General features: G+C 47.0%; 1 protein-coding gene across 3 annotated transcripts in view; it reads right to left on the minus strand.

Moving 5' to 3' along the window:
• Window positions 1-4164: 4164 nt before the first annotated feature.
• The window catches only part of Stk32b (serine/threonine kinase 32B), a 238377-nt gene continuing 216871 nt past the window's right edge, over window positions 4165-25670 (minus strand). For all 3 annotated transcript variants that reach the window (XM_076938409.1, XM_034508828.2, XM_076938410.1), the window contains exons 7-12: window positions 24457-24560; window positions 18801-18917; window positions 17001-17126; window positions 14499-14630; window positions 12346-12410; window positions 4165-6189 (exon numbers count right to left, since the gene is read on the minus strand). In XM_076938409.1, coding sequence (XP_076794524.1) covers window positions 6051-6189; window positions 12346-12410; window positions 14499-14630; window positions 17001-17126; window positions 18801-18917; window positions 24457-24560 — 683 coding nt within the window. In that variant the 3' untranslated portion in view covers window positions 4165-6050. The remainder of the gene's footprint in view (window positions 6190-12345; window positions 12411-14498; window positions 14631-17000; window positions 17127-18800; window positions 18918-24456; window positions 24561-25670) is intronic.

Genomic DNA, 25670 nt, shown 5'->3' on the forward strand with positions numbered 1-25670 from the left:
CCCAGGAGGCAGGGACAGCTCTCCTGCCAACCCTCAGGCCTGGCTCATCCACAAAAAAATGCCTCCAGAGCCAGTTTCACTGTGCTGCCCAGTCAAGGCACAGAGCCCACTCTTCAAATGCTGCAGCTGATGAGGGGCTGAGCCAGCATTCCCAACTGCTGCAGGTAGTGAGGGGCCAGGAGGGGAGGGCATCACCTCCAGGCCTGCACCACCTCACAGCAAAGCAGTGTCAGGGCCAACAATCCCCACCTCCTGCCACACTCTCATCCTCAGGGCAGCTCACCTATGCCCCTACCACCAGGGGCAGCTCAGCTATGAGGTGTAGGGTCCATTCTAGGTGCTGCTACCAGTGAAATATGAGTCACACAGCAGGCCCTAGTGTGACCTCCTCCGCCAGTGAGGGGCGGGGCCAGTCCCTGCTTACTCCCTGGATCCATGTGGTCCCAGTAGCTGCCCAGACCAGGGAAGTCCCCATGTTTAGTTACTCACTGAAGTGGTAAGATGAGTCACAGACATTGACATCTAACCCCTACCACTGCATAGACAGAAACCTAGACATGGGCCTTAGAGGGCTGGGTTGGGACTTCATCATGGCCTCAGGTGGTGAGACTGGCCACTCAAAAAAGGCTATTCCTCTCCACTTTCCTGTCTCCAGTTCCAGCTCTCTTCATAATGTTCAGACTGTTCCTCTGCTCTTTCTCTCCTATCTGACTACCACATACTTGAACATTGTAGTAGCTCCCACTGCAGATGGGCAATGTGGCTGGAGGGCCTCTGGGTGACCTCCACTGTCTTCACTGTGTGTCGTGGCTGCAAGCAGGCCTCTAGGTTTTGATAGCCTGCCCATGTGGCATGGCGGCAGGCAGGTCTGCAGACATCTTCTCCTTCCCATACTTCATGGTGTGGCAGCAGGCAGGCCTCTGTGTGTCTACGGCTGCCAGAGCTTAGCAGGTGGTCTCTGGGAATCTTTCCAGGCCCCACACCCTCCCATTGTTATTTTATCCTTGATGACAGTGGGAAGCCTTTGGATGTGGTTCTTAGTAGTGTGAACATTCCCAGAAGCAACACTTTTATTGGCATGAGGAATGAGTCCCCTTATAGTGACAAAGGGCCTCAGGATGGCAGGAACATTGAAATGGTCTGGCTTGAAGGTGTGGGTAGGGGTGGCGAGCCATGAGAGGAAGCCTGATAAGGTTGAGCTAAGGCTTGAAGCCCTGAAGGGACAGTAGGAGCTTTGCCTACTCCCAGCACCTGACTCCTGTCATATATAGCCACAGTGCCCCGGAAGAGAGAATTGTGGTCATCAGTCACATAGAGGCATCTTCTTCACATGTAGATGAGGCATCCCTAACATCTCAGACCAAGTCAATAGAAAACACCCACTTTTAGACCCCAACCCACCCCAAAACTGTATATATGATCCTATCCAGAAGAAATAAAGGTGTGTGAGAATTATGCTCCTGAAGCTTTCTGCTACTAGAAGCTTCCCTACAATCCCCTTGCTGGCTAGCCAGCCTCCCAACCCCACCGCTATCCTTGGCTCAGCACAGCCAGTGCAGAGTCTTGGAGCAACAGTAGCTGTTGGGGCAGCAATGCCCCCTTCCTGCTCATGTCCTTTTCTCTTCAATTGAACCCTCCCATCTGGCCAGCACAGAGATCTCCTCAGATAGCCTCCGGTACACAGACCAGCAGAGTGGGAGTGTGGAGATGGCCTTGGTCCTCTGAGATTAGCCTCTAGCCAATCTGTTCACTGTGCTTTTCTTAACCTATACCAAGAATACCTATGTGGGATGGTTTGTAAGATGCTAAGTAGATGCTGGAAGAGCCCTAATGGTCCCCAAAGCAACCCCAGGAGGAGATAAGGAGGAAAGGCTGTGTCCTGAAAGAAACCTGAAGTAACATATGAAAGCCACAGATGACCTAGGGACATGATATCGACAAGATAAGAGATAAAATCCTGTGTCCAGCACTGGGCTCTCTGGGGCTTCTCTTTTCCTACTCCTCAGTCCCTACAGTTTAATAGGAGAGTCCTTTTATTTCTCAGGATTCTGGAAAAAACAATAGAATGTTTTTAGGCAACCAGAAAGATTCTATGGCACTGTACTACAAGGTACATGGGGTTTAACTTACTGACAGGGTCCTGAGCTCAGGAAGTGAAGCTCACCTCAGTGAAGACAGGAAAGCCCTGACAAGGCCACTGCTTGTCCTAGTGTCTGCATCTCAAATACTGTGGTAAATCTAAACATAGACTCCTGTTTAAGCATATAGAGCCATCCCAGAATCTGAAGGAACTGTTTCCAAGGCACTGGTTCCAGGACGCTCAGATGCCAAAACACAAGGGTGCTCCAGCTCTTTATCGACATCAGCACCAGTCTGCACATAGGTCTGCTCATGTTGAGGCAAACTGTAGAACATGTTTCTACTAGTACAATTCCTGGCACAGTATAAATACTGTATAAATAGCTCTTAGACTATATTGGTGCGACTGGAAGAAAGGTTGTAGTATTCAGCACAGATGCAATAAAAAATATTTTTAGTATCTAGTTGGTTGAAATTGAAACTCTCTGGATAAGAAGGTGCTGTGTAGTAGTTTATTCAGAACTGAAGCTTTGTGTTCCTGAGGGAGGCTCCTTAGGTGCCAGGAAGTGAACAACATACAAGTCTTAGAAAATCCCTGAAACTTATGAGATTCAAGAGCACCTTTCTTTCCTGGGGTTAAACAGTAAAACCTGCTAAGGAGATTCTCCCATCTATTGAGCAGCTTCCAATTGTTCAGAGTGCAAGACTGCAGAATTCATGAGTCATCACTCATATTGTGCTGGGTTTTGGCATGGTACAGCTAGCTACCTTTGTGTCCCATACTCCTGTAAGAAACCCCAATGCCTTCATTGGTTCACCAGATTAGACTTTGGTAGGATCCTTCTTTCACTGTGTTGTCAGTGTCCTGTCTGGGGTGAATAGATGTTTCTGTCTCCTCAGGCAGGTCTCACACTGAAAAGGAGATGCACTTAATCTGATTGCACTTCTGCCACAGCTGGGTTAAAGTCATTCATTCTGGAAATGGAGGTTGGATGAGAGAGAATGAAAATTTTATTTGTAACTTGGGCCTCATGGAGAGGTGGCTCTGAAGAGGGTCAATCCCTGATAACATTGAAGAGAGAAAGTCCTGGGAAATATAGCGGAAGTGGGGAGTGGGTTGGGTGGTGGTGCCCAAATGGCAAATAGATATAACCAGTTTGTGTAGTGTTTCTCTATCTCATTCATTAAAAGGCTGCTGCTTGTCCCTTACCAAGCAAGTTCTGTGAAAGCTACAGAAAACTTTCATGGGAACCCACATAGAAGAGCTATGCCTGGCATAGATTAGTTTGCCATGGGTTCCATGAGTCTTGAAAGAGGTGGTACTAACCTTTAAAACTGATGTGGTAACCTCCACAGATGGAAGCTGAAATTTGTCCCAGTAGAGAGGTAGACTGGAAGGTGGTAAGGAAAATAAAGAAGCTCACAGGCATTGTAGTCATTGGTTCCTGTGGTCCTAAGTGTGCAAGGTAGCAATGTGAGGTCATCAGAAAGCATGTTCCATCTATGTGCACCATTTTCTAAATTTCTACCCTGGAGGATAGATTCTCTCTTTATAAACACACTGGTGTAATGTAAATTATAGTCAAGTGGGGAGACTTTTGAATAGGCAAGCTCAATTTGATCTGTGGGGAAAGTCAGGGTGTTGTTGGCATGGCACCCTACCTGTTATAGCTTGACTCATGTCTCCCAACAGTTTGTGTTCTAAAAGCTTGGTCCTAGAATGGTGATATTGAGAGGGAGAGAGATATTTGAGAGGTGAGTCTTGGAGGACTTTAGAGCACTGTGGGCATGCTTTTGTGGGACACAGTAGGACTCTGAACCCTTGTTACTCTTTTTGATCCCTGGCTCCCATTGCAAGTCAGTCTACCACACACTCCCCATGGGCCTTAAAAAAGAAGCCAAAAGAATCTTTTCTCTCTCTAATTTTGTTATCTCAGCTGTTTTGCTGTAGTGATGACAGAAAGCTGATTAACTCATTTTTTCACCCCGTCTCTGCTTCTGATTAATTTGAGCCCCTTACATATAAGAAGAAAGTCCATCCCACCCATCCCTGAATTAAAAGGAGTTTACAAGGAACATCTGAGTGCTTATTTATTCTGAACAAGGAACATGGACTTAAACAGAGCCAAACAATCAGGGTTTCCCACCCTGCTCCTCCCTTTTCATCACCACCTCTCATTCACAAGTTCATCCTAAGAAGAAATTGTAATGTTTCCAGGTCACAGTGTAGAGAAGAGCAGCTGGGAAGTTCTGGAGGGCAGGAAGGACAGACGGCCTGGATACAGTAGAGTGAGCAGGAGATAGACATGGTGGGGGACTTAGTTAAGGGGGCACAATGCTGTTATTTGAAAAGTGTAAAACCTTACCATACATTAAATGTCTCTCAAGAGATCTAAGAGATGACACTGACAGACGTGAATCATGGTGAGAAAGTGGAAAATGGAAACAGATGCCAAAGCGAAAACTCTTGATTTCAGCAGGGATATCCAGACTTCAGAGGCTCCAGGTAAGAAAAAAACTAAACAAACGGTAAACTTGGAGGATCCTTGGTCCACAGAGAACAGACCTGCTATGTCACCAGAGCAAGAAAGTACCTCCAACAGAGGAGGATGGTGATCATGGTGGTGGTGGTGATAAATATGAGGAGGAGGGGGAAGGGGAAGGGGAAGAGGAGGAGGAGGAGGAGGAGGAGGAGGAGGAGGAGGAGGAGGAGGAGGAGGAGGAAGAGGAAGAGGGAGAGAAGGAGGATGGAAGAAAAGGAGAAAGATGGAGAAGAAGAGGAGGAAGAGGAGGAGGAAGAGGAGAAGGATGGAAAACAGGAGGAGGAAGAGAAATGAGAAGGATGAGAGTGATGACCAATGGTTGCTGGCTGTCAGTCATCACTATGTGACACATGGGATCTTATCAAGCCCCATAACAAGACAGTCCTTCTCCTTCCGGTTTGAAAATGAAGACATTGACCTTTGAGCAATCACATGACTTGCAGAGGTCTTCCAGTCTTGGCTACAACTAGCTTTCTTTGCAAACTTCAGCATCCTCAGCTCAAGATTCAGCTGGTCCCTGGCCAGGGTATAAAATACTTGGCTTCCTGGGTGATTCTGCTTCTGTCTACAATAGACTCTAAGCATCGAGGCTTCCCAAGGTATCAATAGGAAGCTCTGACTACTCAGCTAGGGAGCCTTTGCATGATAGGCTGACTGGACTATTTTATATTCTTCCTGGGAAGGAAAACCTGGAAGGATGGTGGGGACTGAAGTTCTGCAGGATGAGTCTTCTCTGGGATCCCATGACACTCTGTGGGAGGGAGGAATGACCAGAGACACCTGAGTGCCATCCAGCAGGGATATGGGGCTATGGTGAGAGCTGGTGATTGCTGAAATCCAAAGGTGGGGGCAGCCTTCCATGAGTCAGGGAAAAGCATATCTGCAGCAGAAACTCCTGGGCTTGTCTTTATGTTGCACCATTCCAGAAGGCCGGGAAGTCTGTGGATGACTCTTCTTGGTTGCTTTGGGACCTGGAAGTCCCATAGGAGGGCAAACATGTCAGCTATTTATGTTGTTGAAAGTATCATCAAACAAGCTAGGATGGGCCAAATTGCAAAGTCCTCATGATTTAAATGATTTGGGGGTCTAGGGAGGACACTTCAAATATTAAGATATTTTACATGTATAAATACGTGATTAATGCCCAGGAGTTTACATATATGCAGGCCAACCAGATTCTCATCAACTTATGACTAGAGATGGGGCAGAGAGCTGTTTAACCCCTTCCACAGATGCAGAAAACTGAGGCACAGAGAATGTGTGATTTGCTCAAGGTCACACAGCAAATCAGCTGGAAACAGAAACCAGAGCCCTGAGTACAGAGCTCTTTCTGCATCTGATGTTTTAGGGGTGACATGGGGCCCATCAGGGGACAGAGGAGGGGTTCTGGGTGTTGGGGCAGACAGAGTGCCATCTAGGCAGGTGAGCTTAGCTGCTGCAGCCTCGGGGGCATGGATGGGTCAGAATGTTGTTGTTTCGACCATCTTGCAGCTTGCTTGAGGTCTGGCTTCCTACTCGGCCATCCAGGTCTGAGAGCTGGCTATCACGTCCCTGCTGCCTCCTGAGTCTGCAACAAGCACAGCATAGACTTGATTAGTGGTGGTGGGCTGGATGCAGCTACATACTGGTGAAAGATTCCTGATAGACAGCTGGAACCTGACCTTCCCAGGAATGCATGACTTTGGGAGTCCCCAGTACTCAACTTGGGCATACCAGGTGAGTGATTTAACATACAGAACCTCAGTTTCTCTGACTATGAATTAGAGATGATAATTCCCACCTTGTCAATTCCTGTGATATTTATAAAGAATCACAGACATAATTTGCTCAGGTTCACAGCCAGGAGAGTTGGTTGGTGAACCTATGTACCATTTGGTCTGTTTATACCCATGGATAGAGTGGTAGCCATGCCTGGGGGCAGGGGCTATGCTGGAAGGCAAAGCAGCCCCTGGTTTCATAGAGTTTATGATACAGGGGGGATAGACAGTAATAAAAAATAATCCCACAAACATCTGTATAATCAAACACAGAGACAGATGAAACATTCCATGACAAGCCATGCTAAGGGAGTTAGTCTGAATGCTGGATTTCTTAGCAGTTGGCCACTTGTTGCAGGTTGCAAGATTCCCCCCTTCTGTGACCTCTGAGTTAGGTTCACTCACTGCACCACAGCTGCCTCTTGTGGGCCAGAGGAGGAACAGAGACATTCAAGGGGGCTGCAGAGAACCCAACCAAAACCCAGGCTCTCGCCTCTCAAGTCACCTTGGTTAAGCTATTTAGAGTGTCTGAGACTCTGTTTCCTTAGCCATAGTGAGGCTTACAGTGTGCAGGAGGCAATGGAATCAGACAGATGTAAGGGAAGTCACTAGTGTGGGTCTGGAAATTTTAATTATTTTTTTATGAAATTAATTAGTTTTTATTTATTTACATTTCAGCCGTTGCCTCCTCTTGGTCCCCCTCCCACAGATTCCCCTTCCTCTCCCCCTTGGCTCCAAGAGGGTGCTCTCCTTTCCCCTGATGGCATCCCCCATCCCTGGGGCCTCAGGTCTCTCAAGGATTAGACAGACTAGCATGGGATAGTGGTACATATTAGTAGTTCCAACTCTTGGAAGGCAGAGGCAGGAGCATCATACGTTTGAAGTCAGACCAGGCTATATAGTTGCAGGCAAGTCAGGGTTACTTAGCAAGAACTTGTCTTTTAAAATTCAAAGGGGTGGGGGATGAGAAGATGGCTCAGTCGATAACGTAAGTTCAGTGAGTGAGGAAGACACGTGACCAATCTTTATATTCACTCACTTCCATCTCATTCAGGCTACATGCTTCAGGCTTCAGGTAGAATTGGCCTAATCTATAATAACATTTCTGTCAAACAAGGCATAGCAGGTGGCCACACACTGTAGTTCTCATTGCCAAGAAAGTCCTTTCATTAAAAAATAAGAGAGAGAGAGAGAGAGAGAGAGAGAGAGAGAGAGAGAGAGAGAGAGGCCTGTTTGTGCCTGTCATGCTCAGGGTACTGTGGCTGAACTTAAGACTAGAGCCACAGAATCTGCACCTCACCCAGATAGCAGCTGGGTGTGAGTGTGAGTGTGAGTGTGCACCAGTGCCAGTGCCTGAGTAAGTGCTCAGTGACACAGCACTGTTTCATAGGACAGTGACTTGGCGGTTCCTGTCTCCTGCTCTTTCTCCATCCACTAGGACTGGAAACAGGTGGGCTGTTCTTCTCAGGTGTCTGTGCCTTTCCTGCCACAACTGAGCTCCTATCTTCCCACTCACAAACCCATCTATCCATCCATCCATCCATCCATCCACCCATCCATTTGTCCAACCATCCATTCATCCACAGATTCATCCATCCACAGATATATCCCACATCCATCCATGAATCCACAGAAACATTCCCTACCTATCCAATTTTAATTTGATTATTTATAGTTATGTTTATAACTTATCTATGGTCACATTTAAATACTGTACCACCTGTTTGTCCATCCACTCTCATATTTGTCTGTCGTTCTACCTCATATACACTCCCAATATATATACTACCTATATATTCTCTATCCATGCATATACTTCACCCACTCACTCACCTGCCACCCACCCCTAACAACACATTAGCTCCTCGAGTCTGTCTCTCTACTTATCCATTCATTATCTGCCCCATCTACTGAGATGAGCGCTCACCCTACAATTCACCCATGCATGCATATATACATATATACACTATGTATGCATCAACCATCTATCTATACATAATGTATTTATTTATCACCTACCCATCCACCATCAATCTCTGCTCCCACAGGCTAATCTCCATCCATCCCCCTGCTCAGCCCCTGTTCTTCTCCTCATCTTATCCACTTTCCAGGATCTCAATTGGAGAGACCAGAGGGCAAGAGAGAGAGTGAGCAGGGAATCCTCATGGTGAGGAACTATCTTCTGGAATCTACTAGCAGGGCACAGAGCTAAGATCACTGCAGTGGGGACCAAATGCTTGCTCACTTGTGGGCCTAGCTCATGGCCCAAACATGTATAACTCAGGAGGAAATGAGGAAGAGTTGTTGTACATAAACAGTGGGAGGAGTTGAATGCTACCCATGCAGATGGTTTGTCTATTTCTATGATAGGAAATGTTCAATTTCTCAGCTAACTTATTTTAACTATCAGTGTTGCGAGAATCCCAGGTGATAGATGTGAGCACTTTAAACTCTGCAACTCAGCCAGGGCTCATCAAAGTCAGAAAGACCTCAAATGTCAAACCCTGTGATCCCAAGCATTTTGGAGACATGGACTGTCATGCTTCTCTAGGATAATATAATACAAAGGGGCACACAGACAGACAGCACCTCAAAACAGAGCTGAAATGACTAGGAGGTTTCAGAAAGCCATGTACCAAATCAAGCCACAGTTATCTGGTTGGAGATGGAGGGCAGGTAGAAACCAAAGACTTGGTTAGGGTAACTCAAAACTCTTCAGGAATGTTTTCACCTCCTCTGGGGAGCTCCAGATAATCTTACCAAACCCTAGGTCCCTAGATCCCAAGACTCCATCTGGGAGCCACTGCATTCCTCAGGTGCATCTACTTGAGGTCCAATTAAAAGTGAGCCCCCTGCAGCCTTCCTGACCTCTCCTCCATTCCTTTCTCCTGTAGTAAAAAGGAATGGAACAGAGGAGCTGAGCACAGGTCAGGGCCACAGTGTGTTGGAGGGGAGACTCCAGATTCATACTCCAGACTCTGTTTTTGACCTTCCCTGATGGGTCCCCTTTCTGGGTACGGTTCCTGGCAGTATATGCTTTGGCTTCAGTGAGGCAGCCAAGCTTGTGTCTGTCGCAGAGCTCTTTTTCTCTGACACGAAACATTCTCTTAGCATTTCTCACCGCAGGCACTCATCAGCTCCTGGCTCCATCTCACTTTTTGCTCAAACAGTCCAGAGGAAAGACAGATGCTGTATTCATCTTATGCTCTCATTATGTTCATGCGGTCTCAAGTTCGGAACTCTCTGGGAGCTGCTCCCTGACTCCTCCCACTCTCATTGGCAGCAGGCATCCCTCAGTGCCCCCTGGGCTCTGGCAGTATCTCTCTGTCTTCACATTAGCTTCCACCTTGTAGAATGGGTTACCCTCATCCAGTGGGGCTCTGTGATAACTCACTACAGGGCCTGTCAGGCAATCTATGGCTTCTTTCTACAAAGCCTGAGAATAAAATAGCAGCCAGTTAGTCAGGGAAGCAATGTGAGGATCTCATGAGGAAAGTTGCCAGTGTCCTACGGCTTGCTTCCGGGAATCATGCTCACAGTCCATATCTGACACACTTTCCCATTGGTGCTGTCTCAGCTCCTTTTCCTGTTGCTGTGTCTTACAGCAGTTTGACTAAAGCAACTTAAGGGATCAAGGGTTTATTGGACTCTCAGTTTCTAGGAATAATCCTTCACAGCATGGAAGTCACAGTGGCCAGTGCTCCAAGGAGCTGGTCATGCCAATCCACAGTCAAGAAGGAGAGAGAGAAATGCAAACCACCTATCATCTCCCTTTTTTCCATTACATAACTCAGGAGCCCAGCCAGGGAATGCCGCTGCCCATAGAGGGCGGGTCTTCCCACCCGATTTAGTGATATCAGGATAATCCCAACAGGCATGCTCAGAGACTCCCAGATGATTCTAGATCTCATCAAATTGTCAACTGAGATTATTTATCAAAAACACCGCTGAGTCTGGGGAGTCCTGTGCAAGAGTTAGAGGAAGGATTGAGGGAGCTGGAGGGGCCAAGGACCTCACAAGACCTAAAGAGTCAAGTAACCTGGGCCCATGGGGTTCACAGACATGGGACTGCCAATCAAAGAGCACGCATGGCCTGGATCTAGACCCCTTGCATATACTTAGTAGATGTACAGCTTGGTCTTCAGAGACAGCTAATTAATTGGAATGAGGCTGTCTCTGACTCTGTTGCCCGCCTTTGAATCCTTTTCCCCTAGCTGGGCTTACCTTGTCTTCAGTGGGAGAGCATTGCTTAATCCTGCTGCAGATTTGATGTGCCAAGGGCAGGTTGGTACCCATGGTGGGAGCATCTCTTCTTTGAGGGGAAAGGAAGGAGGGATGGGGGAGGGGATGTGAGCGAGTGACTTGGAGGAGAGGTGGGAGGGGCTGTGATTAGGATGTAATATGAAAATAAGACCATTTTGACTCGGTCCCTTGCAGTAAATTATAGTAGATATCAAAAGACAATCAGGTACTGCTTTTGATTGCTTGGTTGATAGAATGAATCACACTATGTTTTAATGTGCTTTTGTAGTTCCGGGCACATAGTCAATACTTAGTAAACATAAGTGAGATATGAACCTCAGTGTGCAGCACTGCACTGTCTATTCAAAGTTAGCTCTCCCCTGGAAAACACAGCGCTAAATAAACACTAGATAGGAACAAAGAGAAATACCATTGAGTATTCACGTGGAAAGCACATTCATGGCTCTATATTTTTAAGATGTTGATACAAGTCAGTGTGGGGTTGCATCATGGAGAGGAATATGGACCTGAGCTCCCACCCTGCCCCAAAGCTGTGTGGAATCTCAATTCCAAAATGATTCAACAGTAAATTCAGGCAGGAGTCTCACTCTTAGTCAAACACACACACACACACACACACACACACACACACACACACACACACACTGAGCCTGCACTGAGGCATTAACGCTGAAGCAGGCGATGACTATAAAGACCCGACCATGGTACCTGGCCTAGAACACCTTTCATGTCCTTTCTGGTGGCTATGTTTCCCATATCCCTTATTGGCTGAGATGAGCATGCTGGGGTCAGCTGCCCTCGGCCCTTCATGCTTCAGTTTCCTGTGATGAAGACCCAAATGTAGTTGACACAGGTCCTGACTCCTTAGGGAAACTTTGAGAGCAGTCAGAGCCACTTTTATCTTTACAGGAAATTCCCTCCTGCTGTTTCGGGACCCCTGAGTTTATTTTCCCCAGCTTGGTCTCGTACTTTGAAGAGGCTGCTGCTCTGGTTGGTGTTGCTAGGGATCCAGAAGTCTGGTCCTTCCCTGCTTATGCCCTGTGCTCACCACTAACCCCCACCTCCATGGATGATACATTGTCTACAGCTGCTGGACTTCTGACAGGCTCTTTCTTACTGTTTCACTGGCTGATGGTGGGAAATTAGAGCACCTGCAGATGGGCAGACCCTAGGGAGATATTCCCAGACCTGTGTCATCCCGTACCTTACCTGCCTTGGTGGCAGAGGTTCCTACACACTGCATCCCTTGCAACAACAATGGCAGCTGTCACTTTTCTGCTAAACATCCTTTTCTGCTGGGCTCTGCACCACAGACTATATCCTAGGGAGCAATTCTCACTTTGCTATCCTGACAAAGAAGCTCAGAGTGGCTAAGGGCTTTGCCTCAAGGGCTCCTGAGGGCTCCCACACTCTTCTACACCTCCAGCAGAGCCTACTTCTTTTAAGCATTAGAACCTAGATCCTAATTCCAAATCTAGAAGCATCCTTCCCTCCAGGGCTTGGGCATTGTTCCACTGTGCCCTCCCTTCCAGCACCAGGGCTGCAATCACTGTCGGTAGGGGTGGGCCACCTTCTCCTGGGACCCTTAGTCCTTGAGGATAGGCTCAACCCAGAAGTGACAGAGCCCAGGGGTGACTGCACTTCTGCTGGGATCCTTGGTCCTGGGAGCCAGGTTCTATGTGGGTGTAGCAAGCCAAACTTACTTGTCTCGGTTGAATATGATGAACTCCTTCCGGACTGTCTCCAAACACTGCTGCAGGTGTCCGTTCTGTCAAAGAGCACAGAGAGAGAGGTCTAAATGGAAAAGCACTGGACAGGGGGATGTGGCAGAGGGACACTAAGGGTGACTAGTTAAATGGGAATTGTGGCCACTCAGGACTTAGAGACAAGCTCAGTGGCTGGGTCCAGCAATTGTGTCTGCAGACAAACATTGCTTCTGAGTTCGGGCTCCCTTATGTTCAAGCCTGCTTCAGGGCATGGAGAAGATGCTCAGATCAAGACATTAAAGCCAAGCCCTCCTTCCAGAATGAGAATGTCTTAGGGACATCCCCCAGAAGCTGCATATAGATGGCACATGATGCTCCATGAACCTCTGGGATTACTGGGATTACTGGGGTTACTGGCCTGTGATGCTTCCAGGGGCTGGCAAGATGGTTTCATTTATTTTTAAATTAGAGTAATAAAGTGAGCTCTTTTCTTGCATCAGAGGTCATGTTCGTCTTTATGTTATGGTAACTGTGAACTTTTAAAAACCTGTATTTTATAGGCTGTTATAGACTGAGTTTTGTCCCCAAAGAGTATATGTTCATAGTGTCTTAATATGGCCTGATCTGAGACCAGATCTTTGCAGGTATAATCAAGTTAAGGTCAGGCAGGATGGAATGTTGTAGGGGCTGAAGCCAGTGATAGGTAGGTGTCTTTGCACATAGAGCACAGAGTCAGAGACCCAGAGACAGGCCACAGGAAGTTGGAGGGAAAGATGGAAGGATGGAATTGCCAGCCAGGCAATCCTAGGGAGGCTAGAAGAGCTGAGATGGTGTAATGGTTAGTGACATGAGAGATGCGTGATGACATAATTAGTTCAAAGGTCAGCGTGCACACGTAAACCCTCCACAGAATGAGAAGTAGGGGAGTTAGCAGGGTATGGTTGACCCAGGTTGGGACTGGAGTTTTACATGACGGTGTAGGTGATGCTTCTTTCATTGGCTGAGAAAAAGTCAAGCAAGAGTCTCAGATCCCCAGAGTTCTGATTAATGTTGTTGTTCAATACTCAGATGCCTATGTGAGGACAGCCAGCCAGTGATAGGATAGGACGACATGACAGGATCTAGAACAACCCAGGAGACAAACTTCTGGGTTTACCTGTGAGGGAGATTTTAAACTGGATTAACTGAGATGGGAAGACCCTCTCTACATGTGGGTGGCACCATCTCATGGGCTTGGGGTACCAAAATGGATAAAAAAAAAGAGAGAGAGAGAGAGAAGGAGCCGGTCATCAGCCTTCCTCTCTGTGTGTCCTGACTGTAGACACAATGTGACCAGCTGCTTCAAGCTCATGCTATCACGCATTCCACACTGTGATGGGCCATCACAGTGCAGTCTATGGGGGTCCCTGCAGGATAGACCCTTCCTAAAATGTGCACAGGGACTGGGATGCCTTGTATCATCCCTGGGGTTCTCAGTGTGGATGGTAGGAGTGTGGGTATTCCCTTTTCAGTCATCCTTGCATATATCTGCATTATAAGAGATCATTCATGTGCTAGAGGCATTTCATTTGCTTCCAAAAAAATAGTACAGTCAGCTCTCTGTGACCGCAGATCCAACCAACTGCAATCTGAAAATGTTGAGAAACAAAGAAATTCAAGAAGGTTCCATAAAGCAAAACGTAAGATTTGAAGTGCACTGGACACTACACAAAATCCACAATACGAATGGAGTGACATGCAATCCACCATTAACCTCCCCCGTCTCCCAGAGCCCCAGGTAAGTGTCATCATCCAGCACGTCTTACTTGTGAACTTTGCAGTTGGGCTGTGCTGGTGAGTTCTGTGATGAACAGCAATGGCCACCACTTATGCGTACACGGCATTTGTGCTGTGTCAAGTAATGGAAGTAATCCCAAAGAAATTTGAAACATATGAAGGATGTGCCTGAATTTTATACCCAGTATGACACCATTTTATATAAAGAGTGTGAGGGTCTATGGGATTGGCATCTATTGGGGCCCTGGCACTACTTCCCTAGGGACACAGAGGGAGGAAAGGGAAGGCTGTGGGCTCAAGTGCACCTTTGAATAAAAGGGATCCGTCCTTCACACCTCCCTCCTTCCCCACAGAACCTTCCCCTGAGGGCTCACCAGTGGACAGCTGTCCTTTGTGCTGTCTCTGGACCTATGCTTGGCCAACCTCTTCTTTTTTTTGTGAAGCGGCTTGGATTCTAGAATCATCTCTTCAAGTTCAAATGTGGGGTCACAGTTCAGTCTCCCTTTCTGAAGGGAAGCAGAAAGAAAAACACATTTTGTGGTTATTTGGTTCATGACTGGCTGTACATCCTCTGCATAGCCCAGGCATCTTCATATTTGACAACCGTTAGCTGTCATCCTGGGACGCCTCAGGTTTCTCTCTGATAATAGAATCCATGCTGCCTCACCACACACACTATTCCTTCAGAGACACAGCCCCAGCTGGGCGACCACGCTCTGTTAACTCCCTGAGTCTAAATCAGTGGTCCTCAAACTTCCTAATGTTTCGACCCTTTCATTTCGACCTTTTCTCTTGCTGTAGTGAACCCCAGCCATACAACTGTTTTCATTGCTACTTCATAACTGTAATTTTACAATGGCTATGAACTGTAATGTAAGTATCTGTGTTTTCTGATGGTCTAAGGTGACCCCTGTGAAAGGGTCATTTTACCCCCAATGGAGTCACAACCCACAGTTTGGGAAGCACTGTTCTAAATCCTGTGACTGTTTATACGTGCAATTGTGTTTTATTTTTACTAATTATTTCATTATAGACACAATCACATGTCATTGTTTTTCTTATTATTTTTTATACTTTAATCTAAAGTTTAATTAATGAACTTTTGAGATAGCCTTGGCAGAGACAGAGTCTTATTATGTAGCACTAGCTGGCCACAGACTCACAGAGAGCTTCCGGCCTCTACCTAAACAACATTTCTGATCAACATCTGCCCAGTTCCTGATAACCATCTGCTGGTTACTAGTTCCTTTCCACAGCTGGAGCTGTTTACTCTCAAGACAGGCTCTGTTAGAGGCCTGCGGCTCCAGCCACCCTGACTTATAGGCCTAGGCCCTCATATCAGGGTTCCTGATCTTAAATGGCTGGCATCTTGATGACCCATCCAACAGCCACACAGCCCTGTGACTATGGCATCAACAGCTCTGCAGCCACACAGAGAACCAGCATTGCCATTCTCTCGTCCAGGGCAGGCATCCCCACTTATAGGAACTTGGGGTGATGGGAAAGCCCATATTCCAAAGAACTACCCTATGACTTCTAGACATTACTGTAGTCCTTTCTGTTTTCTATGTCCCTGGCCTGTGAGGCTCCTAGTTAAGAGAATCCAGGCCAGGTACAGTCTCAGAGACAGGCAGCCGGGCCTCTGTACACTCACCTCAGTTGGTTAACTCCGTATTACACATAACCTATGCCCTGTGTCCACCCTTGTGTGAGATGCACAGTCTCAAAGGCTGCTAGGATTCACCGCTAAGCTTTCAATATCTGTCCCTTTAAGAACAAGTATTTCCTCAGTTGTGTCACAGTCTGGGTACCACAGTCTGGGTACTGCTACAGGACTGCCAGCTTCAAACCTAAGTCACAAGCTAGAGTCTACTGATTACAGCAATCTGGCCAGGCTGTCACAGTGTCTCAAAACTGGTGAGTATTGATATAACCAGAGAGTAGGAGGCAGATGGGGTTCTCCAGATTAGAACTGTGACAAATCCTGGCTCTTCCAACACAAGTCATGAAACCTTCACGAGGCTCACTTTCCATGACTATAAGATGAGGGTAATGAGGCTGACATGAGAAAATGGAGGAGGACATTTGTGGCTGCTCCTTGCCCCTCAGTGGCACCCATACACACATTGATCTCTCTTCTCTATGGTGAGTTCTATTGTGAGTCCCATGGACCCTGGCTGCTTCTATCATCATTGACTTCCTAAGCTTGGCTATGAATTCCTTACCTGGTGTGCAAATTTGACTCCAGCGTTTGCCCTCTCCCAAGGAAAAGCTTGAACTCGGGCTCGTGTCTCTCCTGAGTGGCCTGTCATCCATTCATTCATCCACTCAAATGCAGGCCCTGGATCCTCTCTTGTCTGAGTTCAACATCTGCTGGCTTCATCCCAGGCCATCTTGGGAAAGCTATTTAACCTCACTCAGAATGTTAACAAGATCCACTCTCTGACTGGTGTGAAGCTTCTAGTAGCTAACACAAGAGAGACTCGAAGAACAATGCCAGTACAGAGCTCACACTCAACCCTGCTGGCTCTGAGGACCTATACACTCACACTTGTGTGACAGTAGCAAACCAAGGACCTCTGGTGCCTTCTAGTCCAGTGGGGATGAGCTCCCAAGGGATGGTAGGCTCCCTGTGTCCAACCATCATCTGCACTAACACAGTCCTTGACCCCTGTTCAGAGGGCCAGGAGAGGCCAGGGACATTCAGCAGCTCATGCCTCCACACCTTGGAAGTCTGGTCCACCCACCCTGGATCTCAGTAAACTGTAAATCTGTTGGTGCCTTACTTTGATGACCTTCAGGAAGTTAACCAGTCAGTGACAGGGGTCAGGCTTAATACCAGGAGGGGACCCATTGAAGTGGGTGGTATGACTCACATTGGGCACAAAGCCAGGCATCAGTGTCTTCTCGAACACTGCATCCCAGTTCATGTCAGCCAGGTAGGTCATGCTCTGGATGTCACGAAGGCTGGACAGGCGGCTCTCGGGGTCCTTGGTCAGCAACTGCAGTCAGAGGGCAAAGGCATGCTGGGAATGGTACATCCCGTAAGGATGAGCATGGACTTGGAACATGTCACCTCACTCAATACTTAGGGTGTCCTTACATGCTATGCCTGGCAGTAGCCTGCCCCATCTGGGTTCTCACTGGAATGCTAAAAGTACTGCTATAGCAAGGGAGGGACTTCAAGGTCAACTCTTTTCTCTAAGGTCAAGCTGCTCTTGGGGAGAGACTAAGTTTTCAGCCCTCTGATAAGCAGCCTCTCTCTGATGTTCACGAAAGCTTTGATTAGAAAGAACGGGCTGGCTGCCTCATCAGAGGACGTCTGACTTGGTTTCACAAGAGTGAAATGGAATTTCCCCCGCTAGTTACAAGGTGACCTCTGCATCCTAGCTGAGTGGTCCACTTTTAACTTCTCTTGAAGGCCAGTTTCCTGCCAATGGAGTTAGAGTGTAAAGACAGTTACAGAGGGGCTGGCGAGTTGTCTCAATGGTTAAGGGCACTGGATATCTGTGCACAAGACCCAAGATTTGGGTCCCAAGACTCTCATGGTAGCTCGAAAACCTCCACAGGAACCAGGCCATGTATGTGATACACATACATACATGCAAACAAAGTACTCATACACACTAAATTAATTAATTAATTAATTAATTAATTAATTAATTTAAAAAGCATAGCTCTAGGTCAACACTGCATTTTCTCTTTTTGTGCATGCATATGTGTAGATGTGTGTGCATATGTGTAGATGTGCATGCATATATGTATATGTGCATGCATGCGTGTAGATGTGTGTGCGTATGTGTAGATGTGTGTGCGTATGTGTATATGTGCATGCATGCGTGTATATGTGCATGCATGTGTGTAGATGTGTGTGCGTATGTGTAGATGTGTCTGCATGACCCTGTATGATGAGTATGTGGAACAGGGGTTTTCATGTCTTCCTCAATTGCTCCTCATCTTATGTTTAGGGGTAGGGTTTCTCACTGAACCTGGAGCTCATGGATTTAGCTAGATTGACCAGTAAGCCTCAGGGATCCTCCTGTCTCTGCCTTCCAAATGTGGCATACTGCTGAACTCAGACTTTTGGGCAGGTGTTGTGGGTTCAAACTCAGGCTGCCATGCTGGCAAAGTAAGCACTTTGCCAAATGAGCCGTCTCCTCAGCTCCTATACTGTCTTTAAAAACTCTAGTTATGAGATGCAAAGACCACTGGGATAAACACAACAGAACAGGGCTCACCCCTGGGGCTGCCACCTAAAGGGAATGGCCAATGGCCAGGAGAACTGAGATTGGCTGTTGTCTCCTGAGAGCAAGAGGAGTCTCCCATTTTCATCACAGGGCCAGGGTGAGGCCCCACAAGATTGACCTGGCATGTTCTAGAGAGGAATGTGACACCCTTCTTGTTGGTACTGTCACTGTCATTGAAGAAACATCTTAACTCTACATATGGAGTGGTCAGGACCAGGGCATACATTCTGCTAGCAGTAGTTCCTATCACCAGTAGCCACATGCAGTAGGTATTTCTGTTTAATAGGAACTTGAAGTAAACTGGGAAGAACCTGGGCCAGGCTGTCACACACTGCCACACTGTGCTGGGCTTTGTGATCTTTGTGATCGGTAGCATTTATTACTGGGTGTTAGTGCACTAGCCTTCCACACAGCCGCCCGACCTCTTACCTTCTTCAGCAGGGTCACCATTCCCTCACACCACGTGGAAGAGTAGTGGACACGTTCCACCTTGAACATGCTGAGGATCTCATCAATGGGTGTGGCTGAGTGAATTTCATATGGCCTCTGCAACAAAGGATGATGCCAGAATCAGAGAGGATGCCTTTGGGGGGAGGCAGTAGCCTCTTGTTCAAAGACTGTGTGATGATGGGAAGTGATTCATATTTTCTTAAAGATGCTATGGGCTGTTCTCTCTCAGTAAGGCAGTGTAAGAAGAGCATGGAGCGGCTGTCTTGGCCATAGGAGGCTGAGGTATGTTGTCTGTGAGTGGAAGAGGACTCTCTCAGCAGCTATAGTCAGAGACTGGAGTACTGACACCTGCCACTGGGCACTCATAGGGACACCACTAGTCACATACACCATCAGCTGAAAGATCAGCCACTACATCTCTCTGTCTTGGCTGAACAGACATGTTTATGAATAGTCAGACATAATCACTACCCTATTGGATATGGGTTGGGTCTGTATGAGTGCTGGGAGGAAACCTATAGAATCCATGCTGGCAAGATCAGGGTGCTCTGTGGTCCATATAGGACATGAAAGGACCAAAGCCACCACGTAGACCTGGGCTGGGGACTGGAAGCTTGGTTTGTGGATTACTCAAGATCATTCCACCATTTCTATTCTTTCATTAGACTGTTCCAACAACCACTGACTTCTCCTGCCACACACACAGGGACTGGGAACAAAGGATGTCAGGGGATAAGACATTCTCATCTCCATTCTCACTTTAAAAGCCAGGAAACTAAGGTTCGGGGATGAGGCTTTCCTAGAAGCACCTATTGCTTGGCTGTCTCTACAGGGCCACCAAAGTTATAAACCCAAGAAATCCAGGTGAAGAAACAGCCAGAGGTCAAAGCTTTTCATGTCACAGCTGTCTGTTTCTTCTGTCTTGGTCACTCATCAACTCTCAACACTTCTGCATTTCCATTAGACCTCCAAGGAACTTCTCTCTGATACCTGAAATTCTCTTCACATCTGGAGGGAACAGACCAGCTACAGCACACCAGTGGTAATTATGAGAACTCTGTATGTGAGTGTATATGCATGTGTGTATACATGTTTATGTGTGCATCTGTTTGTAGGCTAGAAGTTGACATTGTCTTCTTGATTCTCCCTCTACCTGGTTATTTTGAGACACACTCTCTTACTCACCAAATGGGTTAGACTGGCTGGCTAGATCGTTTCTGGGAACCTCCAGTTTCTGCCTCCCCAGCCCTGAGGTTACAGGTGTTTGTCACTGTACCCAAGTTTCTTTTGCAGAGATTTTAGGGGATCAAACTCAGGTTCTCATGTTCATAGTGCTTTGCTGACTGTGCCATGACTCATCATTGATCATGAGAACTTTAACCTTCAGACAGGCGGCATGTACATTTAAAGTCATCCTGGAGCACTTCAGCTGAGGTACTCCTAACTCAGGGGCCCCGGGTTTAGCCCTCCTTTGTTTGGGTGGACATGGAGGCACAGGCCTTCCTCCAGGTTAAACAGCAAGTATTAAGGTCTGTAATGCATCTGCTCACAGAGCCAGATTGTGCTAATGCATTGTTCTATTGTCCTTAGGATGCCCTGACTCAGAAGCTGCTCTCTTTAGAGGGTACGGTGATTGCGAGACCTGCTGGCAAAAGTGATTTCCAGCAGCAGGAAACAGGGTGGCTTATTGCAAAGTGCAGGTATGTCTTTATTCCAGGAAACTCATTTTTTTAAAAAAGGCAATTTTCCATAAAATGGAAGCATAAAATGGGAGAGAGCTGGTGTGGTCCTGCCATTTCATCTGCTAAAGTGCAGTGGGCAGACCATGGGTCTCATGTATGCCTTCTAGTCTCTTTACTCAGAATAACTGGCCTTCAGACAACTTAAGGCTCCAAAGCCTGAGAATGTTTCTCTCCTGGGACTGATCTCCACAGAGACTCTAAGTCTAGGAAATGACAAGCAAGCCAAAACCTCCTGATAATGGGCCCTGGAAAGAGCAGAATCACCTCCCAACTCTGACTCCAGGCACTGCAGTCTGAATGCTACACTGCAGCCTCCCCATTAGGTGCCTTAGGTGCACACAGCAGTCCTTGGTTCTGCAACTGAGCCTCTCTCTACGGGGCATTCCAGACCTCCTTTCTTTATTGATTTGACCTCCTGTACTCCAATATTTTTGCTTACAGTTCCCCAAAGATGCAGGCTAGAGACAAAGGCAAAAAAGGAACACACAGGGAGGCAAGTTATAGGTAGTCAAGCTAAGAGGGCAGCATGGTCATGATGGGGTCTCTAAGCCTCACCCTCTACTAATGGGAGCTCCCTTGCACCATGGCCTCCCAGGCAGGTGTCATTCAGTCTGGTGTTGCTAGTGTGTAGAGTTACATAGTAGATGACCTCATTACCAGCCTCGACCCCAAATATCCTCAGCCGTGGGGTTGGACCTCTTATACTAGGGTCTCTCCTTGCAGAACCCAGCAACAGGTGATGCCCAGGCTTGTATTCATCTGTTAACTACTGCTCTGTTACTTCTCTGCATATGTCTGAGGTATGCCACTGTACCCGGTACTGAGCAAAGCCCTCAGGGCCCTTTGGAGAAGTTCCCTGACCGCCCTATGACATGTGGTGGGATTCAGTGGTGAATGAGTCTGTCTCTGCCTCCCTTCTCTGCCCTGCTCACACTATTGGCAACAGCAGTGTGGTTCACAGATGAGCCAGCTTAGCTGTCATTCAAGAACTCCCCTCTGCTCTTCTCAGCTGTGTCCTCCATGCCTGAGCTGCATCCACAGCCTCCGTGAAACCATGCTGACATCGTCTTCAGCACTCAGTCCCTCAGCCCCATGCTGCTAGGTGTCTCTCTGGTTATATTTTGCCCCTCCTACTCCACAGTGACTGTATTCATTATCTCAGACAAGTTAAGCATGAATGACACTGTGGATAAGTGTTTTATCTGGCACACCTGCAGCCTTATCGTCTAATAGATGGTAACCAGGCTGGGCCCTGCCTCATAGTGTTTGAAGGGTGCTAAACCCTTGAAGGGTGCTGTGCTGAGACCACAGCAGGCCTCTCTGGGTGAGAATCTTGTTGAAGCTAGAAAGCTAGGGCTTGTACAGTGCTGACCACGAGAGACCAGGGTGTGCTGGGTAATCTGCATCACTGGGTCATTAAATCTCCACAAATCCCTGCTGGGGAGATACAACAGAAGTTGACCGAGGTTCAGAGGACTACAACTGCTTATGAGTCCTGCTTAAGGTCACCAAATGGGCTTTCCAAAAAGCCAGTGAGGTTCCTCTCAGTCTCTTTTCCTGTTATAAGGAAGCAGCTTCCATTGAGTAAGAAGGAAAACTCTTTGGTTGTGACAGTTGTGTGAAGTGATTTCTCTTTGCAAGTGAGAAGCCCTCTGGATCCCAAAGGTGACCACCTGTCAAAGTGGCATCAGGTAGCATGGATATTGTTTGTGCTGCAGGTCTGCTAAGTATCTTCCATGGGGATGTGATCAGGAGGCAGAGTCTCCTTACCCCCTCTTGGTGCTCCAGTCTGTTCTGTTCTTTTCTGTTCGAGAGCTCTAGGCTGATGGGACCTTGCTCCCTGTTTAAACTGTAATGGTGGGTGATGCTCACCTGGGTTGTTTTTTCCAAGATAAATTGCAGGAATAAGAGCTCACATTCTGCTATGGGTTCCAAGAGAAGCTGTGCCCCTTGCACCTCTTGCCCAGACTGTAAATAAGTTCTACTTGTTTGCACAGGAGACCAGGTCCCTTCGTTCTCCCTGCATGGTGAGAAATCCATGGGGGAGACAGCTGTTTTCTGTCAGAACTAGAGCATTTCTGAGACACAAGCCACACTCATAAACCACACTAATAGCACATGTCCCCATATGCCTTTTCTGGAGCTCCTCAGCTCTAAGCTCCTAGAACTCCTGGTGGGAAATCCCCTGCTGCTTTCTTTGTCTTTGGGAAGCAAGGAGCCTCAGTTCTGTCAGAACTGTCACTGACAGCTGGAATGAATGGCCAGAAGAAGGATGACTTCTGAATCCACACAGTCTACAAATAAACTGAGCAAGGTGAGGGGCTATTGAGTAGGTCAGTTGGCTAAATCAATGGTTTCCAGCATGAAACCCAGAAAGCAACCTATTTCACAACTCATTGTTCCTCTGGTGGACAATGCTGACATGCAAAGACAGTTGGGAGAAAGGCTCACCTAGTTCCTAACAGGTGGTCTTTCCAATACTTACATTGTTTCTGTATCACAAGCCCTCACTGACCCTGTGACTCTCTCTCTTCCCTTGAAAGTGGCCTCTGAGTAGAAAACTCAAGAATGAGACATGAAGAACTTAATTTTTAAGAAGCAGGTTTTCTTTTATCCCTGGGGCTTCTTTGCCAAGCCATCACTAGCCAGCCCTTGAGGAAGAATAGCCAGCATCCTTTCCGAGGTGGGCTTCCTCTTTTGAGGGCTACTGTGCAACAAGGTCACCTACATGATGGATTGCATTAAATCACAGCCTCTGGGGGACAAGCATCCTGGTTCATCTACGGTTGGGGAATGCTTTTGTTCCCTGATGGCTATAGAACCCAAAAGGAATTGCCAGAAACAAGCAAGCCCACGGAGTGCCAAGTCTTTCATTCAGTGCTTGAGGAAGCAAACAAGTTCTCATTTTCTCTGCGGTCTAAAAATGCCATGCACTGTAATTAAGCTTTTGAGGAATTTATGGAAATAACTGAGTTCAAGAGCAGAAAAATAGTTGGCCGAACTAGAGTGAGAATCTTTATGGTCGTGGAGGAGTTCAGGTACAGGATGCGTTCATCATTCATTCATTCATTCACTCAAGAAGCATTAATTCATTCCCCATTAACCCAAAGAAGGGATTTTCGAACCAAAATAAGATCCTGCCTTCAGGGACACTGCCCTCTGTTGTCATGAATATCCACATAAGCGAATAGATGCAAAACTGTGTTAGACTTGCAGACAGTGGGGATAGCAACTTTGTTCTGGGCATGGGATCCACAGAGACAGTTAAAGCAGGGAGAGTGCCACGGTCCAGGAACAAATATCCCCCAATGCCAGCTCATAAAACATTTTCTCTATTATATAGCTGAGGAAACCATGGGCTGAGGAGTTGAGTTGACATTTTCAAATTATATGTCTGCAAAGAAAACACACTTCAAAGGTAGCTTGGTCACAAGAGTTTGTACTTAAATAAAAATATGAGGTATTGGTTGTCAGATGGCTCCATCATTTTCAGCAATTCAGTGCAGACTAGCCCAAAAATAAAACCAGGCACTGACTGTCCCATATCGTCCTTAGAGATTCATGAGTTATGTGTTTGGCAAAGACGAGGAGAAATAAAATAGAAATGAGAGAGGATACCCAATTAAGCAGCTGGAAAGTTGGGCTTGCATGCAACTGTCAGTACAGAAGAAGGGGTTTTAAAGTCAAAGGCCAGGGTACTTCAATCTAGAGTCAGTCATTCACCTTCTGTGACCTCCTTCCCTGGACAAGATGAAGGATGTCTTTCCCTATCAAAAGAGTGAGTGGCTGGGTTGGAGCTCCTCCCTAAGGGGTGGCCCAGATCCTGGTTTAGTACCCCCTTCTGGCAATTCACCAGCTTTGCAGATTGAAGTTCTTCCTTCTACAGGACTTACCCAGCCTCGTAGCAGCTCATAGGCTGTGACACCCAGTGACCACCAGTCCACGGGGTATGAGTACCCAGGACCTCCATCCACATACACCTGGAAGACTTCAGGGGCTGAAATGACAAGGCAGAGAGAATATTAGCCATACCTTGACTTGAGCACAGGGAGACAAGCCTGCTGGTACTTATTTTACTACCACCAGCTCCTGCCCCTGGGGAGCTACAACAGGCTTTGGAACGAGCAGAAAGATACTGAGTGTTTGTTCCCAAGCTAACAGCAAGGGAGGTACTTGGCCATGAGTCACATTGTGAGACCCTAGCATAGCTCACTCCTTAGTGGAAAGTAAGACCTGAGCACATGGGTTTGGAGGATTGCCATTCTGTCTCAGTATCTACATGGGCCAGGTGCTCAGCTATTAGGATGCTCAGGAATGATCTGGGCATGGAGTTAGACACAGAGCAAACAGAATCGACTTCTGGTGGCCCAGGCAGGAGTAGAGATGTGGTATCTGTCTGCGGGGCAATGAGTTTAAGTCCCTGGCAGAGGAAATGTTTTTGAAAAGGGATGTTTTGAAAAGAAGTAAGGTTGCAGAGCAGTGTGGAGGTGATTGCTACCCGCCCTGGGATGGCATAGGTTGGCATGGCTGATTTGATGTTATGTGAATTTTACCTCCCCATTGATCTAGAGAATCACTAGACTGTCAGGGCTTCAGGTGGCACTGAGGGCATCAAGGAGAGATTGGATCAGGGTGCAAGAAAGATCAAGTTGGCTGGATCCTCTCTAGAGCTTAAATGAGATGTGCAGTGAGATCCCAGATCCCAGCTGGCTTCTGTTTGTTTTTCTTTTGCTCTGAATTTTAACAGAGAGTTCTTGCCCACAAGCTTCCCTTTCCTTGAGATTACAGCCTCTTGGGATGTGCTATCATTTAACACCTTTAACAGGCGAGGTTCAGGGAGAATTATGGGTATATGGAAAGTCACACGGCTGAGAAAGGGAAAACTGAATAGTGCTTCTTACTTTAGCCAAATCCTTGTCTGACCAACATTCTTTCAGTATGAGATCATGTTCTAGAGAATGATGGAATTAAGAGTTTGAAAAAATAGCAAATGGTCATGTTAGAAATGGGAAGACATTGGGTTTGGCTGTAATAGAGTTGAACATATCACTTAGGTTTTGTTTTTTTTTTTACCTTTTTTTGACAAATGTGGGTAGTAATTATGGTT

This window comes from Arvicanthis niloticus, chromosome 7 (assembly GCF_011762505.2).
Source record: "Arvicanthis niloticus isolate mArvNil1 chromosome 7, mArvNil1.pat.X, whole genome shotgun sequence".
Lineage (NCBI taxonomy): Eukaryota > Metazoa > Chordata > Mammalia > Rodentia > Muridae > Arvicanthis > Arvicanthis niloticus.